This window comes from Myripristis murdjan, chromosome 22 (assembly GCF_902150065.1).
Source record: "Myripristis murdjan chromosome 22, fMyrMur1.1, whole genome shotgun sequence".
NCBI lineage: Eukaryota > Metazoa > Chordata > Actinopteri > Holocentriformes > Holocentridae > Myripristis > Myripristis murdjan.
Genome location: NC_044001.1, coordinates 8,927,545 through 8,951,419, shown reverse-complemented (window position 1 = coordinate 8,951,419; position 23,875 = coordinate 8,927,545). Strand labels below are relative to the sequence as shown.

Sequence of the window (23,875 nt, the reverse complement as noted above, 5' to 3'; positions counted from 1 at the left end):
ATCCTGCACGAACTGTTGCATCAAAAGGAAGGCTTTTCTAAGTGAAGCGTTAGATACTGAAGGGTTTCATATTTTGGTTTTCATTTGAAAACGATGAGAATCAACAAATCGACCAAAGAGTAGTGTTTTATTTGCATGACACCGTTCTGAGCTGTCACCGACCAGTAGGGGGCAGTAACACATCCTCAAGCGTCCAAAACTGCGGAAATTCCCAAAGAAAAAGAAGCACAAGGAGGCGGATAAGAAAAGCTGCCATTAAGTTCCCCCTCTCCCACCGCGACTGTCCTAAGTTTATTCAGTGTCAGTGTTACATGGCGTATTAATATCGACGAAGCATGTTTGTGATTGAGCACAGACTTTAGACAGAAGCTGACGTTTACGAGTGTCCGCCCGCTGTCCTGAGCGCCACGATGATCTCCTGGAGAGGTTTGCTCCACCTTCTTGCATGGGCATGCCTGCTTTCCCGTAAGCCTGCGAACTGCGCGGATATCCCGGAAAAGCCCGAGAACCTGACCTGTGTGGCCGTTCAGGTGAAAAACAACGAAATCTCTCCGACCATCGGCTGTACCTGGGTGCCAGGGACACGGGGGAGCCGGGATTTGAACACAAACTACACGCTGTTTGCTGAAGTGGTGTTAGTCGGTCTGAAGAGGGCTGTGGCAAAGCAAAACAACAGTTGCGAAATCACATTAGACAGTTACCCCCATCATATGATACTGAATATTTGGGTGGAGGCGGAGAATGACCTCGGCAAAGTTGAGTCTGAACACCTGAGCGGAGATGCTGACTTTATCGTGAAAACAAGTCCTCCATCAGACGTGAAAGTCTTTTCTGAGAAGCATTTTCCCACCTCCCTTCTAATAAACTGGACTCATCCTATTGCTGCAGAGTATCTGAAATTGATATATCAGATCAGATACTGCTCAAGTGGATCTTCAACGTGGACTCATGTACCTCCTGTGGACACTGCTAAGTACATACAGTCTTTTAGACTCCAGTACCTCCAGCCAGACACAGTCTATGTCATTCAGGTGTCCTGCAAGAATATGAGAGAGGGCCATGGCCACTGGAGCGACTGGAGTGCCAATGTTACCGCAAGAACCCCAGAGGACAAGCCGATGAGTAAACCAGATCTATGGAGAGTCATCACTCCAGGGGACAGCGCACATGAACGGAAAGTGCTGTTTATTTGTAAGAATCCTGTATTGTCCAACGGAAAGATCAGAAGTTTTGACATAAGGGTTCAAGGCACCAAGTGGGAAAACGTTCTGGTCAACGGTTCAGATTCAGAGTCTGACTACGACTCCAGTCAGAGGAAGACTACTCATCTCAAGCAGATTGTCCTGTCTGACAGGAGAATGGGTTATGTTGAAGTTATCGCCCATAATTCTGTGGGGAAGTCTCCCAAGGCGTTGTTAGTGATCCCCAAAGCATCACAGGAGCTCTCTCCAGTGGAGGGGCTCAAGTCGTGGATCCACAGTGGCCGGCTGTGGCTGGAATGGCGACCCCCGAATGTACCAGCCGGGGGAGATGCTCACAAATACACTGTGACAGAGTATGTGGTCGAGTGGGCCAGTGGTGCGCAGAGAGACTGGCAGAGGGAGTATGCAAACACCACACAAACTGTCATCAGAGGCCGCCTTGAGAAGTATAAGCGCTACATCATATCTGTGTATGCATTATTCTCTGGATGGACTGGGAAGCCTGTAACTGTAGAAACCTTTGTGGAGCAAGGAAAGCCATCGAAGGGCCCCGCTGTGAGACTGAATGGTAATCCAGGGAGCACTGAGGCAGAGCTGGTGTGGAACGAGATTCCCCAGGACGAACAACATGGCTTCATTACAAACTACACCATCTTCTACTCAACTGGCACTGAAGAGCATGCTATACCAGTGTCAGCTGACACCTACTCATACCGTCTGAAATCACTGTCCAGTAAAACCAGTTACAAGGCCTGGATCCAGGCATCAACCATAGCAGGGTCATGTAATGGCACACAACATTCATTCATCACTTTGAAATACGCACCGAAGGAGATCGAGGGCATTGTGGTAGGAGTTTGCTTTGGATTCCTTTTTTTGGTTCTGCTGGTTGTGCTTCTCTGTATCTACAAAAGAGACTCTATCAAGAAGACATTCCTGCCTCAGATCCCAAACCCTGGAAACAGCAGCATTGGAACCTGGTCTCCCGATTTCCCTTCGAAAGCGGATATGCCCAGGGAAAGCGCCCTGGCCGATGTCAGTGTGGTTGAGGTGGATTTGTTTGATGGGAAGTCTGTGTTTGAGGAAGACAAGGCCTGCCTGCCTCTGAAGAAGGATAAATATCTGTCTGAGGAGCACAGCAGCGGCATCGGAGGTTCCTCTTGTATGTCTTCGCCTCGCCAAAGTGTGTCAGACAGTGATGAGGGTGGCGACTCCAGTGAAACTACAGCCAGCACTGTCCAGTATTCCTCAGTGGTGGCCTGCAACGGCTACAAGGGTCAAACCCCAAGCTGCTTGCCTCAAACCAACTCACAGCCCACCTTTTCCCGGTCTGAGTCAACCCAGCCCCTGCTGGACTCCGAGGAGAACCCCGACATGCCCAGGCAGGAGAGCAGCAGACTGTTGCACCTTTTCCCCCTCAACCCTCAGCCCAGACACAGCGCAAACTTTGCAGACATGGACCAGTTGGAGGTGGAGGATCATGGAGGGCTGCTGTCGCTCAGGTTCAGCGCCCTGGAGGAGGACTCTCTGCAGACTGTACCTACAGAGGAAGGCCAGTCGTCTGACTGGCAGCAAGCAGCACCAGTCTCCAACTACATGTCTCAGACAGCTGGCTACCGGCCACAATGAAAAGGGAACGCATAATATTTGCTGTAAAATCCTAATTAATTTCAACTGTTCATTTCAAATTATGGTTTGAAAACCGTCCTTAGTAATGTATGAGAATTTCTTTTGCACTTACCAAAATATAAATATACCCGAATGCCTTCATACATTACTTTTAAATGTTTATTGTTCTTTGGAGCTTGTACCAGTAGTCTTGCTGGTTTTACACTACTTTGCTAGATTTTATGGGTATGTCTTCATATTAAGACAAAATACTTTTTTGCACAAAAATGGAATGAAATTACACAGGTTCCCTCAAACAAGCACTGCTAGTGCAAACAGATGCTGACAGAGGGCTGTTACAGTCCAGTTTAAAACCTTTAACGTTATGCTTCAGTGTTACTGCCATGAGAACTTACTAACCACACTATTAAACATGAAATGCAAATGATGTATCATATAGTCATGTAGTATGTCAGATTGTCAACGGCTGTAAATACAGGCATGTATTGCATAATTTTGTTCTTTTTTTTTTAATCAGTGATTATAAAAACTGCATTTTTATTGCTGTTTTGGAGAAATGCTCTGGGTTCATTGCCACAAGTGTAACAATGCAGTCAACTTGTTTTGGAGCTGTTGTTGAATGCTGCATATCTTCTAACACAAAACTTTCTGGGAGTGTTTTCTGTGCCGGGACAAAAGGGGAAGCACATTTGTGAGTTATCTTTAGCCTCTGGCTGAAAAAACAAAATCCTGCTTAAAAAAAAATGTTTGAGCAGACCAGACAATTATGTAGGCCTGCCATCCTGGCATGCAGAAACATAATGATTTTGTGATTTGGTAAAGTGTGCCATTTTTGCCTTCAACAAGGACCAGGATTCTTTTTTTTCGTGGGCTGCAGAAAATCTGCACTGAGAGTAAAGTTACACTAATGAAAAGGAGAATTGTTGCTAATTATTTGATTAACACTGCTTTCCCTGAACAGAGGAAAAAGTCTGGTATTTCACTACATATCCATAGTTAAGGATGTCTTTTTGCTGCATGGCTGTAAATTATTTTAATCAAATATGAAATAAATATTTTAACTAATGCTTCTTGATGCTGTTTTCCCAGGTTTGTGGGATGGGGTTTTTGAATTCCACATGTCTGTTTTTTTCACGCCCTTTGTCTCCTCCTCTTTCCTTCCTTCTCTTGCTCTCTCTCTCCCGATCTCTCTTTATCTTGTTCCCTCCTTTTTCCCATCTTCCTGGCATTCAGAGATGCCAATTTAGGCCTGGATCATATGAATGTTTTAGTTGGTCAGCATATGTTTTGCTTTGCTTTAAGGCAAAAGCAGTTACTCAAGACTCAGACTGTGTATTGCTAAACCTATTGCTGATCTGTTGTATTTGCTGATACTCCTCCCAGCGTGCAAGACTTGTATTTTTCATGTTCATGACAAAAACTAATGCTTTTTGTTGCTGAAAGCAAGAAGGTGCAGTACTCGGTCTGAGCCACGCGATGGCAGCACAGCCCGATCTTTCTTATTGACGCTGCAGCGGTGAATTGGAGGTGCATCACATCTGGTGGACACGCAGCACTAAATGTATGTGAGCTTAGAAGTTTTTATAGTCTTTAGTAGGAGTGCAGATATCAGTCCCCACCCTGCATAGATTTGATTTGCATTGCTTTGGTTTTCAACTTCCCGTCCATCCAGAAAGGCTCCACTGTCGGTCTATTGTGCACTTAAATATTTTCTAAAAAAAAAAAAAAACATAAACCATTGCGTTACATTTTCTGAGACACCCATTGGCGTGTGAGAATTGTGGCTTCAAATCAGGGGCACTGCAGTCAGTGTGACCCGCTTTCAAGATGCAGTGATGAAGAGGAGAAGGGGGCACCTTATGATGATCAGCACAGGGAGAGAAGAGGAAAAAAAAAAAAACACAAGCCCACAGTGTTTGCTCGGCAGAAGCTGGACTCCAGTCTGGTTCGTTCAGAAGACACAGAGACATGTCCCGAATTGCCTGCTGCAGGTAGGTAAAGAATTTCAATTAGATTTGCAGACATAAGCTACGACTTGAATGGGACCGTCTTCCTAAAGCTGATCGAATATGCAGTCAGCATTACCAATTAAGGTTTAATTGGAATGAACGTGCTGGGCTGACGATCTTGAAAATATGTCCCAAATGACACAGTTGGAGCTGCGACTGAGTGGCTGGAGTCAGCTGTCAAGCGGTAATGGGAAGAATAAAATATAACGCAGCATTATCCGGTTTGTAATTGCCATGGGGTTAAAGTTTAAACAGTCACAGGCTGAAATTGATCAGCTTGAGGAGACGCAATCAGCTGAGAGATGCCCAACTACAGCAGAGGCAGCCGGAGCGCTGTCCGCGGTGCTGAAACTAATAGGGTTCACATTGATCGCACCCAGTTACAGAAATAACTTTAATCCCCCAGACCCAGCATTTAGTGTCTTTGAAGATTATAAGACTTGATCGGTGTTGACATGTATTGCTGTGGCTGTAGATTAATGCTACTGTATGGCAACAGCATTGCTACCAATTTGCACGTTTTTGCAATATGTATTTGTCTGTGTCAGCCTGTTCACGCTCTTTTGCATGATTCGTGATCAAATGACGATAGCTCTGCTTTCAACAGTCTTTAGGGTATTAAGATGTGAGTGTCTGAGGAAGTGAAAACAATGAAATGTATATTGAATTTGTAAATAATAGGAATTAATGCACTATTTCTCTCATAAACAGGAGAACAGCTCTGAAAGAGAAGAGTTAATTGCTTTTTTATAAAAAATAATAAAAAAAAGAGGATAGATGGACCTCCATTATGGCCAAGTGGACTTGATTCTACAATCAACAGCCGTGACACAATGTCGAATATGATTTACCTGACTGCACTAAGCATTTTATACGTCTCCGTTTTACTGTTTGAGGCATTTGTTTCATCCAGTGACAAGCATGAAACCTCGTTTGTGCCAAGGGCTGCCTCACGTTTGGTGGCAAGAATGGATGGGGATGTTATAATCGGTGCCCTCTTCTCTGTTCACCACCAGCCCTCAGCAGAAAAGGTGGCAGAGAGGAAATGTGGCGAGGTCCGGGAACAGTATGGTATCCAAAGAGTGGAGGCCATGTTCCACGCCTTGGATCGGATTAACTCAGACCCAAACCTGTTACCCAACATCACCCTGGGCTGTGAGATCAGGGACTCGTGCTGGCACTCCTCAGTGGCTCTGGAGCAGAGCATTGAGTTCATTAGAGACTCTCTCATCTCCATCCGGGATGACAAGGACGGCTCCAGGTGGTGCATCGAAGGCGGCCCTGCCAGTCAGCCGCCACCAACCAAGAAGCCCATTGCAGGAGTCATTGGGCCTGGTTCGAGCTCAGTTGCAATCCAAGTCCAAAACCTCCTGCAGCTGTTTAACATCCCGCAGATTGCCTATTCTGCAACCAGTATTGACCTCAGTGACAAAACACTATTCAAGTACTTCCTTAGGGTTGTGCCCTCAGACACTCTCCAAGCCAGGGCCCTCCTGGACATTGTCAAGCGGTACAACTGGACCTATGTGTCAGCAGTGCACACAGAGGGTAAGACACTTTTTTTACACTCCACTCAGTATTTTTTTCCTTCTTGTGGAAGCAATAGGAAGGCTAACAGGGGAGCAGAGGAGACACAAGAGACACAGGAGAGAAGGTTCTGGATGGATTCAGTATTGAGTCCATTTTTATTCCATTTTAGGGCAATGCGGTTCCAGCAACAAAGGCCTTAACCACTGCATTTTATCTGGGCACTAACCTAGCATTGTTTTCATCAGTATTGTTGGATGCTGCAGCAATATTTTAATTGGTTTATCTTATGTGTGGGTTATTTGAGTCAAGTCCCACATCTTGGTTGGATTTAAACCAGGGGTTTGATTTAAATCAGGACAATTAGCAGCAGCCATGCTGCACCCGTGTGAAAGACGGATGAAAGAAGGTCGCTGCACACAGTTGTGGTCTGACTTATGAAACCTATCATCTGCATGCTATTAATACAGCCACAAAGCAACTTGAGGGGGCAAAGAGAAAATAATGCTGAGCAACACACCTGCTTTGTGGGTTTTAGTTTTCATGGAGAATGTGAAGACACTGAAGATATGGCCACAAAACCATTTGTAATGAAATATAGAATATAATACAAGCTTATATTTCAGTAGTTAAACTGTAAAGCTAAATATGGATCACTGGTTGAAAACATCAATTGGAATATCAATACAAAGATTACCATCACTTCTCAAAGGTTTACAATTATTTTATTTCATTTTCCCTCATTATTGCCTTTTTTCCACATTCATTTTTTCAACTTGTTGAGCAGTTTGTGACTTCTGTTTTGAATAGTGCTGTGCAAACATATTTAGTAAATTTATTTGATGAGGTTTGCATCTGAAATAATTGTCAGTAAAGAAGAAGACATGTTTTTCTACTTTGGTTTAGCAGTTTCAGCTGTAAAGCAAATCTCTGTGAAAGAGGCATTCACACGATGCCGTCTGTGGGAATAAGTTACCTTTCTATTGACATAATCTTAATTAGCTGATCACGCAGAAAGCAGCAGCTGCTGCTGCAACCTGTTTTCGACGTTTATGAAACAATGTTCTATTTGTATTCAATAAGTGTTATTCTTAGTCTAGACCTCCCCATGTTTGTGTTACTTTTTTTGTTAAATATGTTAATAACAACACACATTTCTAGAGAATATGGTCAAAATAAGAGATCCATTTTAAGCGCATGCTAGAGGAATAGCTGAGATATCTCTCCCTGACATTGAGGAAGAGTCACAGCATAACCCACTGATATGCATACCCAAATTACCCGTAAAGCAGCATTTGCAAATTTCTGATGTGTTTTCGAGTCTGAGATGAGTTTTTGATGAGCTGATAAAACCCCAATCTAAACCTGCGGCAGTCCATTTTTGTTTACTGTGATGGAGATCTGTATGATTTTAACAATAAAATGAGCACACAGCATACTGATTACAGCCTGCGTACCAAACTTTTTAAATCATTTGCATCAGTAACATGGATTTTCTTCCAACACTAACACTGAGTAGCAGTAGTAGTCTAACGTTTGGAGAAGTGGGCTGACAACCAGGACAAACTCCAGACAGGGAAAGTTAAAGTGAATAATGTTCTGCCTGGCCTCTGCAGACACCGCTGAGGTGGCCTTAATGAAGGCACTTAACCCCAGTGGCTCAGCGGCCAAAAAGAGAAGAGTGGGGATGTATTAGGTTTGAATGTATGAATGGAAAGCAGAGAATCAGAGGGGAGATGTGGGTTGCAAACTCTCCATGAGTAAATAAAGATTAATGATAATAACAGAAACTAAGGTCATGTTTGACAGTCATGCAAAGTTGAATGCTGAATACAGAGTTGAAAACCATTCACCGTTTTCTTTCTCCTGTGAATGAAACTCATTTCGTGATCCTTCCCATTTCTCTCAGGTAACTATGGGGAGAGTGGGATGGAAGTCTTTAAAGAGCTCGCCTCTCAAGAAGGGCTGTGCATCGCCCATTCTGACAAGATCTACAGCAACGCCGGGGAGAAGCACTTCGACAGGCTGCTGAGGAAGCTGCGGGAACGTCTGCCTAAAGCCCGAGTTGTTGTCTGCTTCTGTGAAGGCATGACAGTCCGAGGTCTGCTCATGGCCATGAGACGTCTCGGCGTGGCTGGGGAGTTCCTCCTAATTGGCAGGTTTGTTAGAGGATGTTTCCTCTCAGCTTTGTGAGTATTGTACTTGGATGAAAAGCACAAAACTTTGTGAAAAGCAACTTCTTTGGGACTGATGGAAAATGTGTACTCTCTTTTTTTGGAAAATATAGAATAGGCTTTTAAGATATTTCAAGGGTAATGGAACTCAATCAATTAAAAGAAAAAAGACCAGCCAAACTTTCAACTTGAGTAAGCAACAGAAACACGTTGAAATTGTAGTCATATTTTTCTCATGATAGGTTTTATTCCACAAGGTGATGCAATCTGTGAGAATACGAGAAGTTATTATACAGTATGTCCATCATTTTCCAGGCAAATTTCATTGAAATTCGATCTGGGAAATACTGATGCTGGGTCTTCTGCTATGATATTCAACAAGACTCACCATGGTATATGCAGAGTTCATATAGAACTGAAATAATTTTTTTCCCCTACCGGGGATGGAGTTCCTCTGAAAGCAGAAGATGCTTTGAGTCAGGCTCAGTCATGAATAATGCATTCACACAGTGAGCTCTCCCTCTCCCTGTCAGATCACAGGCAGGATGGGCTAATATGGGACAGCACCTCCAGCATAAGCCGGGGAATGAGGAGTAGTGAGCATCAAAGCTCATATCAGCACTTACACCAGACATTCCCTCTTTGTGCCGTTTCAGCTCACCTCAAGTCCTGTCAGGAATACTTGCAGCACCTGAAATTGGGATACGATATGAGCTCGCTATGCTTAATTTGCTGAGAGCAGCTCATTAACGCAAGGCTTTTTATTCACAAAGGCTGATGAGAGCGAGGGGTAAGAATTGCTGGTCAGAAACCCTCCCAGAAACCCAAATGATGAAATGCATTTATGAACAAGAGGAGCCTTTTAAAAGTCTAAAGTCCCTCTGACTCCTTCCAGTTGAATTTGCACTGCTAGTAAAGTCTCCATGGAAGATAAGGAGGACGTGAGTTTGGTGCGGCTGTGGATTTTTTCTGGGTCAAGGAGACTCCTGAAAAAGGAAAATGTTTTTTAGAGCAATGCAGTAACTGAACACATGCGGGCCTGTGCAACGAGCCCAGTCACAATGCCTGAGGTGCTGGTCATCAGCCATCCATCTTCTGTTGTGTGGAGGATGAAGGAAATGGCTGTGCTCGCACCGCAGATCCCACTCATCTCAAACAACAGAGAACTCGTCAGCTCAACTGTCAAGCAACAAAGTCACGTGTTTGGATATGAATTAAACAGAAAAAAAAACAAAGAAAAATTCAAGGAATTGTCATCCTTTTCTTCAGCAATGTCACCTGAGCATTTCACTGAATACATTCTGCTTTGTGGCATGTCTTCTCCAAAATTAAATGATTTTATAAGAAGATGATGATCACTCAGATTTACGCAAAGCAAACTATCCATGTTCAAGTTTTTCCAATATACTCCCATCCATCTACCTTTCAAATTAAACGATTTCATAAATATATAATATCAGATTTGTCATCAGGCTTATGTTAATGCAGGTTTACATAATGAATGGCCTACACTACTACTTGTATGCGCTTACGTCAGAGCTGTAGGTCCTTGGCACACAGTGTGCTGGATGAGAGGGAGTATGATGCTGGGAAGCAGATGGTCAGGTAGTGTTGAGTTTGTCATTACTGGACAGTCACTGTCAGCTCATTATTGAAATGCCAACCCTCACAAACAAGTGCTATTGGCTTTGTGCTTGGCCAATATGTGTTTTTTGAAGGCTGGTACTTCTATTTTTGCACCTGAGCTTTGCAAAACCACAATTTTCTGCTGGTATTCTATAGATCTATATTCTATATTGTATCAGGATTCAGTGTTTCTGCCAAGAATTTTATTTCTGGAATGGAGAAAATCCTCTGAAACAGCATTTAGACTTGCATTTGGCACCATGACTCTCCGTGGAGGGATAATTCAGTTGTTTTACAAGGGTTAGAAAATCCTTAAAGGAGGGTGACCTACTGCAATTATTCAGTGGTAGGGAAACACTGATACACATCATGCCTCCATATGACAAATTAACTGAGGAGAAAATAGAAGTGTGCAATTAATCATAAGTATTAATATGCAAAGAAAATAAAATTTCATTGCAGGTTTCCCATTTAGTTGTAGTCAGGGAGGAACCTCCATCCTACTGTGAGGGGCACTGACTTATTAATATCAGCTGTTTAAGAAATGAAATCTGATATTTTGCTCTTCCCTGCTGTTAGCATTAGATACTACAGCTCTTATAGTTTTCTGCTTATCAGAATATTTCAGTTCTGTGCTTTAAGTTCTACAATTGACGATTTGTAGTATTTTATTTGATGCAATTGCTTTCACTCTGTGTGCTTTCTATATTCTAAATCATCTTTGCAATGCTGCTATTTAATTGTTCTTTGCGTCTCCGTGCTCCTCTTCATTTCTCACTCATACAAGTGTCACATGCATCCATTACAAAAGTGATGCAACACTGCATAATGCTGCTATGCAAACTGGAGCTCACAAAGAAAGGGTGGTTTAGCTGCGAATGACTCAAATTCAGACATCAAGCGTCAAACAGAGAAGTTTTTATGTCTTCATGGTGAACCTCTGAGGGCAGATTAACTTTCAGAGCTGGATTACATCGACACCCTTGACAAATACGTCACCATATATAAAAATTACCAGGTCAGCCCCTTACTAAACTATGACCATTGCTTAATCTGTGAATTCTCGCTGGACTTGTGATTGAATTGGGTTTGGGTGATTGGGTTTATACAAGTGCAGTGATTTCTCTGTGCTTTATAGCAAAGGGAGGCAAAGTAACAGAGGAATCCTGCAGGGTTCAGTACAGGCCAACAGCAAGGATACGTGTGGCTCTGCAGGTGCCGTATTAAACACAATAAACACAATCTCAGACCTGTGGAGCTTCAACACCTGGCTTCATGTCCTGCTCACTGAAAGCAGACAAGCTCAACAACCCATTTTGAGTCACTTACAATAACACAAATGAAATTTCTTGATTTAATTTAAGCATTGATTTAATTATTTAATTTAATGACTGATGTATTTCCAAAGTGGAAATCTTTAATTTAATTTATCTAATCAGTTTTTAAAATGTTTCATAAATTTAAACCTTTAAACTAAGTTGATTTTTCCTTAAATTTCTCCTTAAGTAGCTTCAAAGTTAGAAAAAATGCTTCCCCATAAATTTGCCCATGGGCATGATCAGGTACATCAAAAAAATCAGTCAGTCAACATCACACTTATATTGATGGAATTATTCCAAATGCCATTGTTTAATGGCTGCACCATTACATCAAATAGAAAATATCTAGATGCCTTGCACATCATTTTATACGCTTTTCCATGTAAGTCATAATGACCTTTTTGGTATCTTTGGAAACCCTTGAACAGTGCAGCATGCATTTGTAATGAAAAATCTACCAATGGAACTGGTAGAAATGAAAAGGCTTTGGGCTGGAGAATTTTCCTCAACCTATATGGGAGCATGTAGGCCTAATCCTTCAATTCAAGTTAAAATATTTATATAAAAAAATCCAAATTTGAGTTGCTTTTTTTTTTTTTTTTTTTTTTTTTACTTTTCACAAGTAATTATCAAATTAGAAAGAAAGATGCAGGGCAATGAAAAAAACAAGAAACCCTTCAGGTGGCAAAGCCTGGTGACATTGCCACTGATGATTCACTGTGTGACAGACAAGAAAGACAGAGAAGCAAAGAGAAAGGAGATAAAAAAAAAAAAAAAAAAAAGATCCGGATGAAATCTGTTTTCACCTCAGCTGCATCCAACTTAAAGATACAGCATCACAGAGTATCTCAGTTCCGCTGAATATGCTGAATATGTTGAATCATCATCAACATGTGGTGGCTGCATTAGTAAGAACTGTTGTGTGTCACTCCCCTCAGCGACGGCTGGGCAGACAGAGATGAGGTGGTGGAAGGGTACGAACAGGAGGCTGTGGGCGGCATCACTGTGAAACTGCAGTCTGAAGAGGTCACCTCCTTCGACAACTACTTCCTGAAGCTCAAGCTCAGCACCAACACCCGCAACCCGTGGTTCCCCGAGTTCTGGCAGTACCGGTTTCAGTGCCGCCTCCCCGGACACCCACAAGAGAACATGAATTATGCAAGGAACTGCTCAGGTAGATAAACAACTCGTCAGGCAATTATGATGTTTCCTGCAGTTTTCTCTGTTTTACATTTTGCACCAGTGTGCACATCAGCTTGTCATTTTGAACTGTTGTGATGTGTGAAATGCCCAGAGGACAATGCCAAAAGGTCCCATAAACTGGAACACTTTCTTAAATTATGAGTTACACTGCCACTGGGTAGAGTTCAGTGCAATAACACATATTTTTTTCATATTGTTCATTTCTGTGACACTTTGCTTAACAGAGGATGATCTAGGTAAATTAAATTCTTTTCACTTACAAAGGAGGAACGTAAATGCATTAATTTCTTGGTTCTGAAACAATGCTCAACAAGCATGTTTCCAAAAAAAAAAAAAAAAAAAAAATCCCTTTTTTACTTATTGCTTATACATATTCTTCTTTAAAATACAAGCCTGTATATTTACGTTTTCAAACTAACATGGGAGGTTCTTGCTCCTGCCTTCTCAACTGTACCGCGTATTACTGGAAACATTTACAAGTGAATTGATAAACGTAAATATAAAATGGTGCATGCAGCAAGAAACAAAGCCATTCTTACACATTTCCGTTAGCAACACTCAAACACTTCTTCAAATGAATTTGTTTTTGCCATCTCGCCTCCCTCTCAGCAGTTGTTTTAATCTTATTTCCTTTGCAGTATTTGCCTGTTGTTTGAAAGAATAGAGCTTCTCCCCCTTGTTATGCACATACCTCAAGCTTTCACCCATCCCTACAATCCACTTTATATTCAATGCAGTTATTAGAGTGTTTCTTTCTCTCTCTCATAGTCAGAGATAAGAGTCATTGTTTGCTGTTCTGTCACTTGTATTGTTGTGTGTTGTTGTTGTTTTTTTGTGTAGAACTCCAAGATGGTGAGTGTATCCCTCTGAATGGAGCCATAATACACCTCACTTTGGCAGTATACATAGAGGTTGACTGATATTAAGTTATCATCACATGTTGGGATTTAAGTGGCCCACTGATAATCTTTGTCTGTTTGTTTGCTCGTTTTTGGAACCTGAATGCACCATTAATCTCAGTTGACCTCTAATATATGAAGCTATTGGGATGTTTTTTTTAATGTATTGTAACTATACTGCTGTGAGAGCTCACCAATTGGATCTGGCCTGCCTTCACTGTACGCTCTCACACCCTTTCTAATCTCAAGACAAGCTGTATAAAACAGCCCAATAACATTTGAGTGAGATGGCAACTGGCTGGTCCGGCTTAAGTTGCATGTTGGCACAGAATAGTCACTGTGCAATAAAAAAACACATTTATGCAGATCCATTCTATTACTTTGCCGTACAGTTTTATCCATCTGATCTAATAAAAAAGGAAACAGCCTCATTGTGTCCTTGAGTTTGGACAGAGGAGGCTCGGTTATCACACAGCTGACAAATAGGACGTGCAGTAGTGGGTCCTCTGCTTGCATGCTGACATTTTTCATCATGACTGAAGCCGCATATTTCAGTGAGTGAGGAGAGGGTCAAACCCAAAGAGCTGTTAAAGTATGTCATCACCAGTAGCTCCCATAGGATGCTCACCCAGCTGCTACCCCACTGAATTCACCGGTTATGTGTTTGTTGGCGCTGGCCGTTAGTATGCCATCGCAGTCCTTTTTGATGAACATTACTTGATTTAATTTGGCAACAAACACATCAGCAATGGATGATGTTCACAGGGCGTGTCAGGTCCTGGAGAGTTCAACCCTCCCTTCTCATGCAGTTCAGTCTCATTGGCTGCATTTGTGAATCAAATCTCATATTCAGCTTTTTTTTTTTTTTTTTTTTTTTTTTTTTTTTAAAGATGCATGTGGTAACTGCTGATATCATAAACGACAGTTAATAACATGTCAACATGTAAAAAAAGCCCCTGTACATGGTTTGATATCAGTAAGGGGTGTGACATGTTTTCAGTTGATCTAATAATATTGTTTAAAAGGCTATCATTTGTGATTATAGTGATTATAACCTTATTTTTCTTACAAGTAACAATTAGTAGTTCTTTATTATTTATTTACAAACAGTATTATCAGCAGTATTGTCACATTGTGAATTAAAATTAAAGAAATATTCCAATGTTTTAGGCAAAATACCCTTTTTTTGACTTACCCAGACTGAGACAAAAAAATGTTTGATACCATTTTCACTTATATATGTCCAGTGGTTTGGTTCCTGTGGGTAGCATTTTGTGTTAGCTTAGCATAAAGACTTGAAGTCTATGGGACTCATTAGCCTAGCTTCATCAGAGTGATCACTGACGGAAGGATAAATGTGTTCAGCAGTTACAGTTCCACCATCTAATGTCTCCTAAAACAACTTTTTTTTTTTTTTTTTTTTTTTAATTCCGAGACATGTATTTCAAATACACATAATATTCTGTGTAAATAAGACAGCTTTGAGGTTGCTGTGAGGTTTATTTTTTCACTTTTACGGAGCTAGGCTAATAACTCCTATAGACTTCAAGTGTTTATGCTAAGCTAATATGAAATACCATCCATAGGAACTGAACCACTGGATGTACACAGGTGAAAATGGTAACACACATCTTGTCTCAGTCTGAGTATGTCCAGAAAAGGGTATTTTTGTACTCCTTTAACTGCTTATTAAGTCATAAAGGCCAATTTAGCAATGTGATATTAATATATTACCCAGCATCTTATTACTTTACCTGGTTTTATTAAATGTTCAGCCCAGAGAGAGAAATCAATTTACATTTTGACAAGTTATTATACAGTTCACCAGGTATTATATTACCAGTTGCTTCAAATCTTTGAATAGAGTAGAGTATAATATATTCAACAGAATTATGGAAGCGATTCAAATGGCAGACATGTTGAAGAGGAAGATAACAATGTGTCAAATGATTTTCAGTCATATTTTGACACTGGTAGACCCCCTGTTAAAACTGTTTTCCACTTCTTGGATTATGATTTATACACAGTGACAAGTTACTGTCTTGGATTGGGAATTTTCAAACATATAAGAGTTGGCTTGATGGCATTTGGATACCTGGATAAACATTTGAACACTAGGGTGCCCAGAATACACTCTGAATGCTCACTTGTGAATTCTGACAGTGCATTCATTGAATTTCCAAATTGCCTAATTGGGCGCCAGAGTGGCCTACGCTCTGGTGCCCAGAGAGCTAATTTACAAATGCATCCAATGTTCAGGAAGCTTTGCACCAAGGGATGGGAATTAAAAATGTGTTATCGTCAACCGAAGGAGCTGCAAACTATATGTACATGGTCCATTGTTGTACTAAAACTAATTTAATCTCTGCTGCAGTATCTGATGATAATGAAAACTGATATGAAATTAGTTGTAATAGCTCTAGAGCAGAATACATGCTTATACCGCTTCTAGCTTGCATTACACTGAAATGATAGGGTGTGTTTGAGCATTGCACTCTGTTTATATGAAAATTCATACACTCAGACTCATTCACTCAACATGCTTATCTGAGAAACAAACAAAGAGGGAGACAGAGGAAGAGAGAAAACCAGATCCAAATGAATTCCAATAATTGGTTTATTTTCTCGCTTGATTAGACATAGTCTCAGTGGCATAGTGTTTTAGGCCTAGTCTAATTGAATCCTGACTCATGAATACAGAAATGGGTAGTTTTGCCATGGTAACAAGGTTTCTTTGAAGCCATATTGTACTGCTTCCAATTCTTTAAAGCTCTCTCCCCCAGAGGCAAAGAGGCACGTTGCCTGCACCTCAAGAAAAATTCAAATAACATGAGCACCCTATCACTCCTTTGTAATATGTTGTATCACGCTAGACGCAATTATATGATAAACCTGAAATGTAGAATTGGATTCAGAAATGATGTTGCAATACTACACCGCATAACACATGACATGCTAATGCTTGCAGCAATGAAGTACTCCTGCAATGCTCTCCTTTACAAGTTTGTCCAAGAGGAAGTAGACCGATGTCTTTATCGTGTTCTCTCGTGTTTGGGCAGGTTATGAAAGTCTGGAGGACAATTACGTTCAAGATAGCAAGATGGGCTTCGTCATCAACGCCATTTATGCCATGGCCCATGGGCTGCATGACATGCACACTCACCTCTGCCCGGGTCACGTGGGGCTCTGTAATGCCATGGACCCTATTGATGGCAGCCGGTTGCTGGACTTCCTACTCAAGACCTCCTTTACTGGTGTCTCTGGAGAGGACATATGGTTCGACGAAAATGGGGACTCACCTGGCAGGTATGTTGAAATTCCCTTACTGTTAATATGTCACTGAGCCATATTGTTAATAATAGGTGCTGCCAGCAATTACAAAATAGGTAGAAACAAATTATTAAATGCAAAAGTCTGTCTGTAAAAATGTGTTTCAAATTCAGTTCAAAAGTTGCCATTGATAAAGCTATGTAAACCATTCTTGGAAACCTTTTAATGGTGTCTTATAGTTGATCTCAGATTGACCACTGTGTTAAAAGGGGCATAAATTAATATCAGCTTCTATCAGAGACCAAGTGGGAATAAGTATGTCTTGAAATTATTATGGACATGTTTTTTTTTTTTATTCCAAAACTAGACACTACAGTCCAGAAAGGCAGATGAAAGCCAGAAATTTCAGCACCTGGAAAAGTAATCATTGGATCAATATTATGGATCCAGAACCCAATCAAACCCTTGCAGATATATTATGGTCATTCTGTGCTATGGGGCAGTAAAAATCCCACTTAAGTTATTAATAGCCACTGTTGGCTTTGTTTAGTCCGGTAGCTTCCTCTGACTCATGGTTTTTCTCCCCACTCAGGTATGAAATTATGAACCTGCAGTACGTGCAGTCTGGCGTTTATGACTACATCAACGTTGGCTCTTGGCACGACGGCATCCTCAGCATCGATGATGACATGATACAGATGAACCGCAGTGAGATGGTTCGCTCTGTGTGCAGTGAGCCCTGCTCCAAGGGCGAAATCAAGGTAAAGGGAAAAAAAAGCCATTTAGATCCAGTCTGTCTTATTCTTGCCAACACTAAACCATCGTCTTATATTGAACTTACTGCGTGTACCAAATGAAATGCATGAAATATTAACTTTTACACAAAAAGGACTAGGCATTTCCTCTTCTGCTTTCATGGATCCTCCAGAAATGTGAATGACTCAATTCTAATATTGCTGCAATTATTTATTTACACTTTAGCTGCACACATATAAATGTAAAATGTAGGGAAAAAGGAGAAAAATCTTGTTTGTCCAGTCTGAAAATATATCAAGTACATTGATGATTCTGGTGACTTTTAGCCATATGGTTTTGTTGTAACACTGAAAAAGGGTGGATCTTCTTTTTAAGGGATGTCATGCTGGGATTCACAGTTGAAATATTTGTTGATGAATGCATGTCTCCACATTTTCTGTCACTCAGGTGATCAGGAAGGGAGAGGTGAGCTGCTGCTGGATCTGCACCGCCTGCAAGGACAATGAATATGTCCTGGATGAGTTCACGTGCAAGGCCTGTGAGCTTGGCTGGTGGCCTGACCAAGAATTGGAAGGTAAGCTTGTCCTCTTTTGCTCTCCACTTGCCAGCTTGTGTAAACTCTTACCCGCTTGGAAAACATTTTACACTGCGCCAGAGCTGGCAGAGCACTTTAGTGGTCTTCCTCAAGGGAGGAGCGTGTTTCTGGCAAAATAAACTTCTGCAGCAAAATTCATACAAGAGCACAAGCCCCACCTGATTACAACAGGGATTTTTTTTTTTTTTTTATACAGTTTTTAAATTTAGATTCAGAAGGATTTGGACTGCTTCACTGGCCACAGGCTCAGTTCCTTGCCATTCAGATACTACACGTTTTATGTTTTCAGAGATAACAGGGGTTTCAGTGTTCCTACTAAAAGGCTGTACTTGACTCACAATGTCCAGAGTCGACTCAGTGTCGGCACTTCAGTACAACAAATCAACAACTATTATTCATTTTTTCTCCACAAGCTCAGTGAGCAGCATCAGCTATTGTTTGTTACTGTAGTTATGTCCTGATTTTGCGCACTTGCATGTGATTTCATGTTGAGGATGGGCAGAGTGGCTTTAGTGCTATCCTCCGCAATTCTCCAGTAAATTGAGCCAATTAATTGTGCATCTACCAGTTCTAACAGGATATAAAAATGTAATATTTTTCCATTTCCTATGGCAATGTTATATTGAAATGCCCAGTAACTATCTAAAAGAACAAACAAAAACACGAGTCTTCGATTCCGGCGATTGCAGAAGTCTGTGACTGACAATCCGACTCGTCGACTTTCAGGAGGCGGTCCTAATAACAAAGTTTAGCCGTCACCCTCCTATACCACCTGTGTTCTGAATAGTTTGTCCTGCTATAATTTTTGGAGAGCTATTTCATAAACCTGTTCCGTCCTATTTTCAAACGTTTCCCATGACACCTGAGAACCATTCATCATCTTCACCACTTTATCCGACAGCAGCCCTACTTCACTTACCGCTCCTGTGGCCCACTTTCAAGGGCCTTCTGTGCTGTTCAAAGGCAAGACACTTTCTTAATAGGACCTTCCTTCCTCTATGCTGTTTCTTTTTTCCCCCCAGCAAGTGCCTTTGAAACACACAGAAAGGAGAATATGGGGAGCACAGGGCTGACATGAAAATTATTGTTGTAAGCTTTTCTGCTGTAAATTGGATGAAGTAATGTGTCATGTGTTTGGAATATTAGTGATTACTTTAAAAAACTGCTCTTTTGGCAGATCTTGAAATATGAAAAAAGATATTCGGAGTGTCCTTGACATGTAGTAAATGAGGGGATCCTTCTCATTTGGATCCATTGCCAAATGCAGTGATTTACTTTGTCCTGCTGCATTGGACTCCCCCTCCTCTGGCTCTAACCCAGCCTGGCCACGGCTGACTAGAAAGGGGTTTATTTATAGTTGAGCTGAAAACCTACTTTAAGACTTAATGTATTTTCACAGGCTGAGATACTGTATATTTGATTAACTTTGAATGTTGCAGTCTAATGTAGCCTTAATACATGAACACTTTCATTTCATTTTCTTTCTGTGCTAAAACTTTTTTTTTTTGTTTAGTTACTTTATTTAGATTATATCTGAGAGACTTGCCAACAAGCTGATGCTGAGATATAAAAGTTTTATGAGCTGCTTTCAGAATACAGTGGCTTTACAGTGGTGTATACTCTCATGTTTTTCCCTTTTCTTCCCAGGCTGTGAGCCGATCCCCCTGCGGTACCTCGAGTGGAGCAATCCAGAATCCATTGTCCAGGTGGTTTTCGCCTGCCTGGGCATCCTGGTCACATCATTTGTTGCCCTCGTCTTTGTCTTGTACCGTGACACGCCTGTGGTCAAATCCTCTAGCCGGGAACTCTGCTATATCATCCTAGCAGGGATCTTCCTTGGCTATGTCTGTCCCTTCACCCTCATTGCCCGTCCCTCTGTGGCTTCCTGCTATCTCCAGAGGCTCCTTGTTGGACTTTCAGCCGCCATGTGCTACTCTGCCCTGGTAACGAAAACCAACCGCATCGCCCGCATCCTGGCAGGCAGCAAGAAGAAGATCTGCACGAGGAAGCCGAGGTTCATGAGTGCTTGGGCTCAGGTGATCATCGCGTCCATCCTGATCAGTGTCCAACTCACCTTGGAGATCACCCTCATTATCATGGAGCCCCCTGAACCCATAAAGTCCTACCCCAGCATCAGAGAAGTCTTCCTGATCTGCAACACCAGCAATCTGGGTGTTGTGGCTCCACTTGGCTACAACGGTTTGCTCATCATGAGCTGCACCTACTACGCCTTCAAGACCCGCAATGTTCCTGCAAATTTCAACGAAGCAAAGTACATCGCCTTCACCATGTACACCACCTGTATCATCTGGCTAGCGTTTGTGCCCATCTACTTCGGCAGCAACTACAAGATCATCACTACATCCTTCTCGGTGAGCCTCAGTGTGACTGTAGCTTTGGGCTGTATGTTCACGCCAAAGATGTACATTATCATTGCCAAGCCAGAGCGAAATGTACGCAGTGCATTCACCACCTCTGATGTTGTGCGCATGCATGTCGGCGACGGAAAAATTGCTTGCCGAAGCAACAGTCTGCTCAACATGTTCAAAAGGAAGAAGAACACTGGAAATGGCAGGTGGGTTCACTGAGTAATTGAGTCTGTGAGTCCTGCTCCTGAGGCACCTCAGGGATGCTGGTTTTCTCGTACTGTAATTCCCTCTCAAAGGGCCTGTTGTCTTACTGTATTCACTCTCATAGGGACACCTGTTGTAAAGTGTGACGGATATAGGTCAGTATTCAAATCGTACATCCATTTAACCTTTGCTGTCTTGGTAAAATTAAAACAAGCATCTCTGTGTGCTAAGGGATGACAAGTGGGATCACAAATGCATATTACTTGTAAAATCTTACTGTTATTACTTATTTGATCATTATGTTAAATTTAAAGGAACCCAAAATAAAAGAAAAAAAGATATTTTACTACTTACCCCCAGTGCAGTTCACTAAGGTTTCCAGTCTGGTATTCGTTTGTGGCGTTCAAACAGTCAAAAATTTACATGTGAAAAACTCAGCAGCAACAGCTCTTTACAAAAACAATGACACAGATACCTGGTATAATCCAAAGCCCCTGGCAGTAAAGAGTTTTGTTAGGAACCGTTCCTACAGTGTTGTACAGTTTCCAGCAAAACTCTTCATCCGTGATGACAGTCAGGTATCCGTGTCAGTGTTTTTGGAAAGCTGGAGAGCTGCTGCTAATGAGTTCTTCCATGTATGCTTTTTTGACACTTTGCGGTCCACAAAACAATGCCCTTCTAGCGTCGCTGCACTGGAGTGAAAGGAGACAAGGGAGACTGCAGCAGACTGGAAGCAACACACAGAAACTAGAACTGGATCAATACACTGCACTATGGCTAGGTGGGAAATATCTTTTTTTGTATTTTGGGTGAACTGTTCCTTTAAAAAAAAAAAAATACATCAGCATGTCCTACATCCAATTCTCTGCAATCAAATTTGACATAATGACATGAATTTACAAAGTCTTTCCTTTTTTTTTTTTTTTTACATGAACCAGAAATGCTGTTGTTGTCTTCACTTTTCTGGGTTCCTGTGAAATAACAGCCATCTTTATTTTGTTCATAGTTCTAATGGAAAGTCTGTGTCATGGTCTGAACCAGGTGCAAGACATCCTCCAAAAGGGGATCACATGTGGCACAGACTGTCAGTGCATGTGAAGAAACAGGAGACAGGTTCCAATCAGATGGCTGTCATCAAACCCTTAACTAATACCTACCAAAACACAGCCCTGGAATTCACAGACCTCAGCACTAAGACTTTGTACAATGTGACTGAGGAGGACGAGAGTGACCCTGTCAGATACAACCCCCCTGCCACTCCCCCCATGATGGCCCACGGGCAAATGCCTGCGCTTGGGCCGCTGAAAGACGTGGGTGAGGAGGTGGAGCTCTATAACCCCGAGCATTTGCAGGAAAATAGCATTATCCCCCAACAGATCATCATGGACCACTTAGAAGGGGGGGAGGTGGTCAGATTCAACAGTGACATCCCTGAGCTAAATGATATGATTAGCATGCCTGAGGCCGTGAGCGGCGGCATGCCCGTGTACCACCAGGCTCACCTCATCCAGCAGCACCAAGTCCTGCCCATGCAGCTTGACCCCTTCGACGAAGAGCCTCACTCCCCCTTGGAGGAGGAGGAGATGGAGAACGAGCAGTTCGGCCTTCTCCATGGGTACATGTATGACAACGCCCAGATTCACGACGAGGAGGAGTTGGTTCAGGTCAAATTAGCCATGGAGGAATCTCTGGCTCTGATGCCCCCCTCCCCTTTCCGCGATTGCACAGGCGCTGCAGTGAGCCCCTTCCCCAACTCGCCTGTGTCCGAGTCGATTTTGTGCACCCCCCCGAATGTGACGTACGCTGCTGTCATTCTGAGAGACTACAAACAAAGCTCCTCAACTCTGTAACGGTGCACAGTAGATAATTAAGAGTTGTACCACATTTTATAGCTGATAATGACTTGTTGCTGTATGTGATGGGAGTATAACGAGAAAGAGGAAGTCATTTTTCACTCTAGAACTTGATAGCTTTTACAGGATAAGGAAGGAGCAATGGTGCACCGTGTTTTAAAGTCTTATAGATATTGTCCACTGTAGTGAACGAATTTGCCCATTACAAAAAATATTTCTATTCTAACATAAACTTTTAAGGTAATATAGACTTTGTGCTTATTAGACAAACAAGTAAGATTGTCTATGTATGTACATGTATGAACTAATGTCATATATATAGCACAGAAGTAGTATATAGAAAATGTATTTGATCAATATAGGTGATGTAACAAGGACGGCATCCTAATGGTGTATAGTTTGTTCGTAACAACAAACAGTCCACCTTGTCTTTTAAGTTACACATTGTGAATTGTATGCTTTATGAGAAAGACAAAGAACAGGAACAGTTTGAGGTGAGGGTGCAGTTTGCCTCAACATTTTGAATGACAAAGTCCCATTTCAGGGCAATTTAAAAGGTTGAATTTTAAGCAAGACTGCCTGCTGGGAGAAAACAAAGCAAAAACGATTACCTGTGAATTTTCTGAGCTCTTGATTGATACAGTTTTGCTTGGCAAGCGCACTGACTGTATCATGAATGTAAGTGGGAGGACATGTTCAAGTGCCACATATTCCTTGCCATTAAGAATTTTTCCCTTTCTTTTGTACATTTTTGTCATTTTTATGGTGTTTAAATGCAAGTAAAATTAGTTTCAGATTTGTATCTTTTATAACCAGACATCTGAATTCATAACTGTATTGACCATTGTTTAAGATAACTATGAAATGACATATGTTTTGTGAATGTATGAATTGTGTATCATATTTTGGTATTCAAATGATCTCTAGATGCATTACAGTAATACAAAGATTTCATATAGCTGTATACGCTTATATTGTGTGTTTGGCTGTGTACACCAATCAGTTTTCCTAAATATTAAGACCTTAATAGCCTATCAACTGTATAATGTGATGAAGTGCTACTGTTACCATTAGTAATACTCTGAATAAGCTATCTGATAGGCTGCAGCCTGACATATATGAATTAAGTCTGCCATTTTAAACAACTATTTACTGTAGAGCATTTGAAAAACACTTGTTTGATTGGAGTAAATTAAATATTTTTTATGCTTTTGTCTTTTGTCTTTCATCATCAACACAA

General features: G+C 41.6%; 2 protein-coding genes across 2 annotated transcripts; both read left to right on the top strand.

Annotated features, from left to right (window-relative positions):
- The first annotated feature begins 234 nt into the window (after positions 1-234).
- LOC115354597 (interleukin-6 receptor subunit beta-like) lies at positions 235-3,906 on the top strand. The gene has a single exon (XM_030045012.1). The coding sequence runs from the start codon at positions 411-413 to the stop codon at positions 2,829-2,831; it is 2,421 nt and encodes an 806-aa protein (XP_029900872.1). The 5' UTR covers positions 235-410; the 3' UTR covers positions 2,832-3,906.
- Positions 3,907-5,673: 1,767 nt separating this feature from the next.
- On the top strand, positions 5,674-23,839 carry grm1b (glutamate receptor, metabotropic 1b). The gene is made up of 9 exons (XM_030045011.1): positions 5,674-5,729; positions 5,784-6,388; positions 8,277-8,526; positions 12,425-12,660; positions 16,648-16,894; positions 17,451-17,619; positions 18,062-18,188; positions 19,857-20,784; positions 21,789-23,839. The coding sequence occupies exons 1-9, from the start codon at positions 5,674-5,676 to the stop codon at positions 22,630-22,632; spliced, it is 3,462 nt and encodes a 1,153-aa protein (XP_029900871.1). The 3' UTR covers positions 22,633-23,839.
- The last annotated feature ends 36 nt before the right edge of the window (positions 23,840-23,875 follow it).

What these genes read in the sequence shown, in the direction of transcription:
- LOC115354597 (XM_030045012.1), top strand. Translation starts at nt 411, where the DNA reads ATGATCTCCTGGAGAGGTTTGCTCCACCTTCTTGCATGGGCATGCCTG.
- grm1b (XM_030045011.1), top strand. Translation starts at nt 5,674, where the DNA reads ATGTCGAATATGATTTACCTGACTGCACTAAGCATTTTATACGTCTCC. An exon ending in GCTCCAAGGGCGAAATCAAG is followed by an intron (nt 17,620 to 18,061) that starts GTAAAGGGAAAA and finishes TCTGTCACTCAG; the next exon opens with GTGATCAGGAAGGGAGAGGT. An exon ending in GCCTGACCAAGAATTGGAAG is followed by an intron (nt 18,189 to 19,856) that starts GTAAGCTTGTCC and finishes TTTTCTTCCCAG; the next exon opens with GCTGTGAGCCGATCCCCCTG.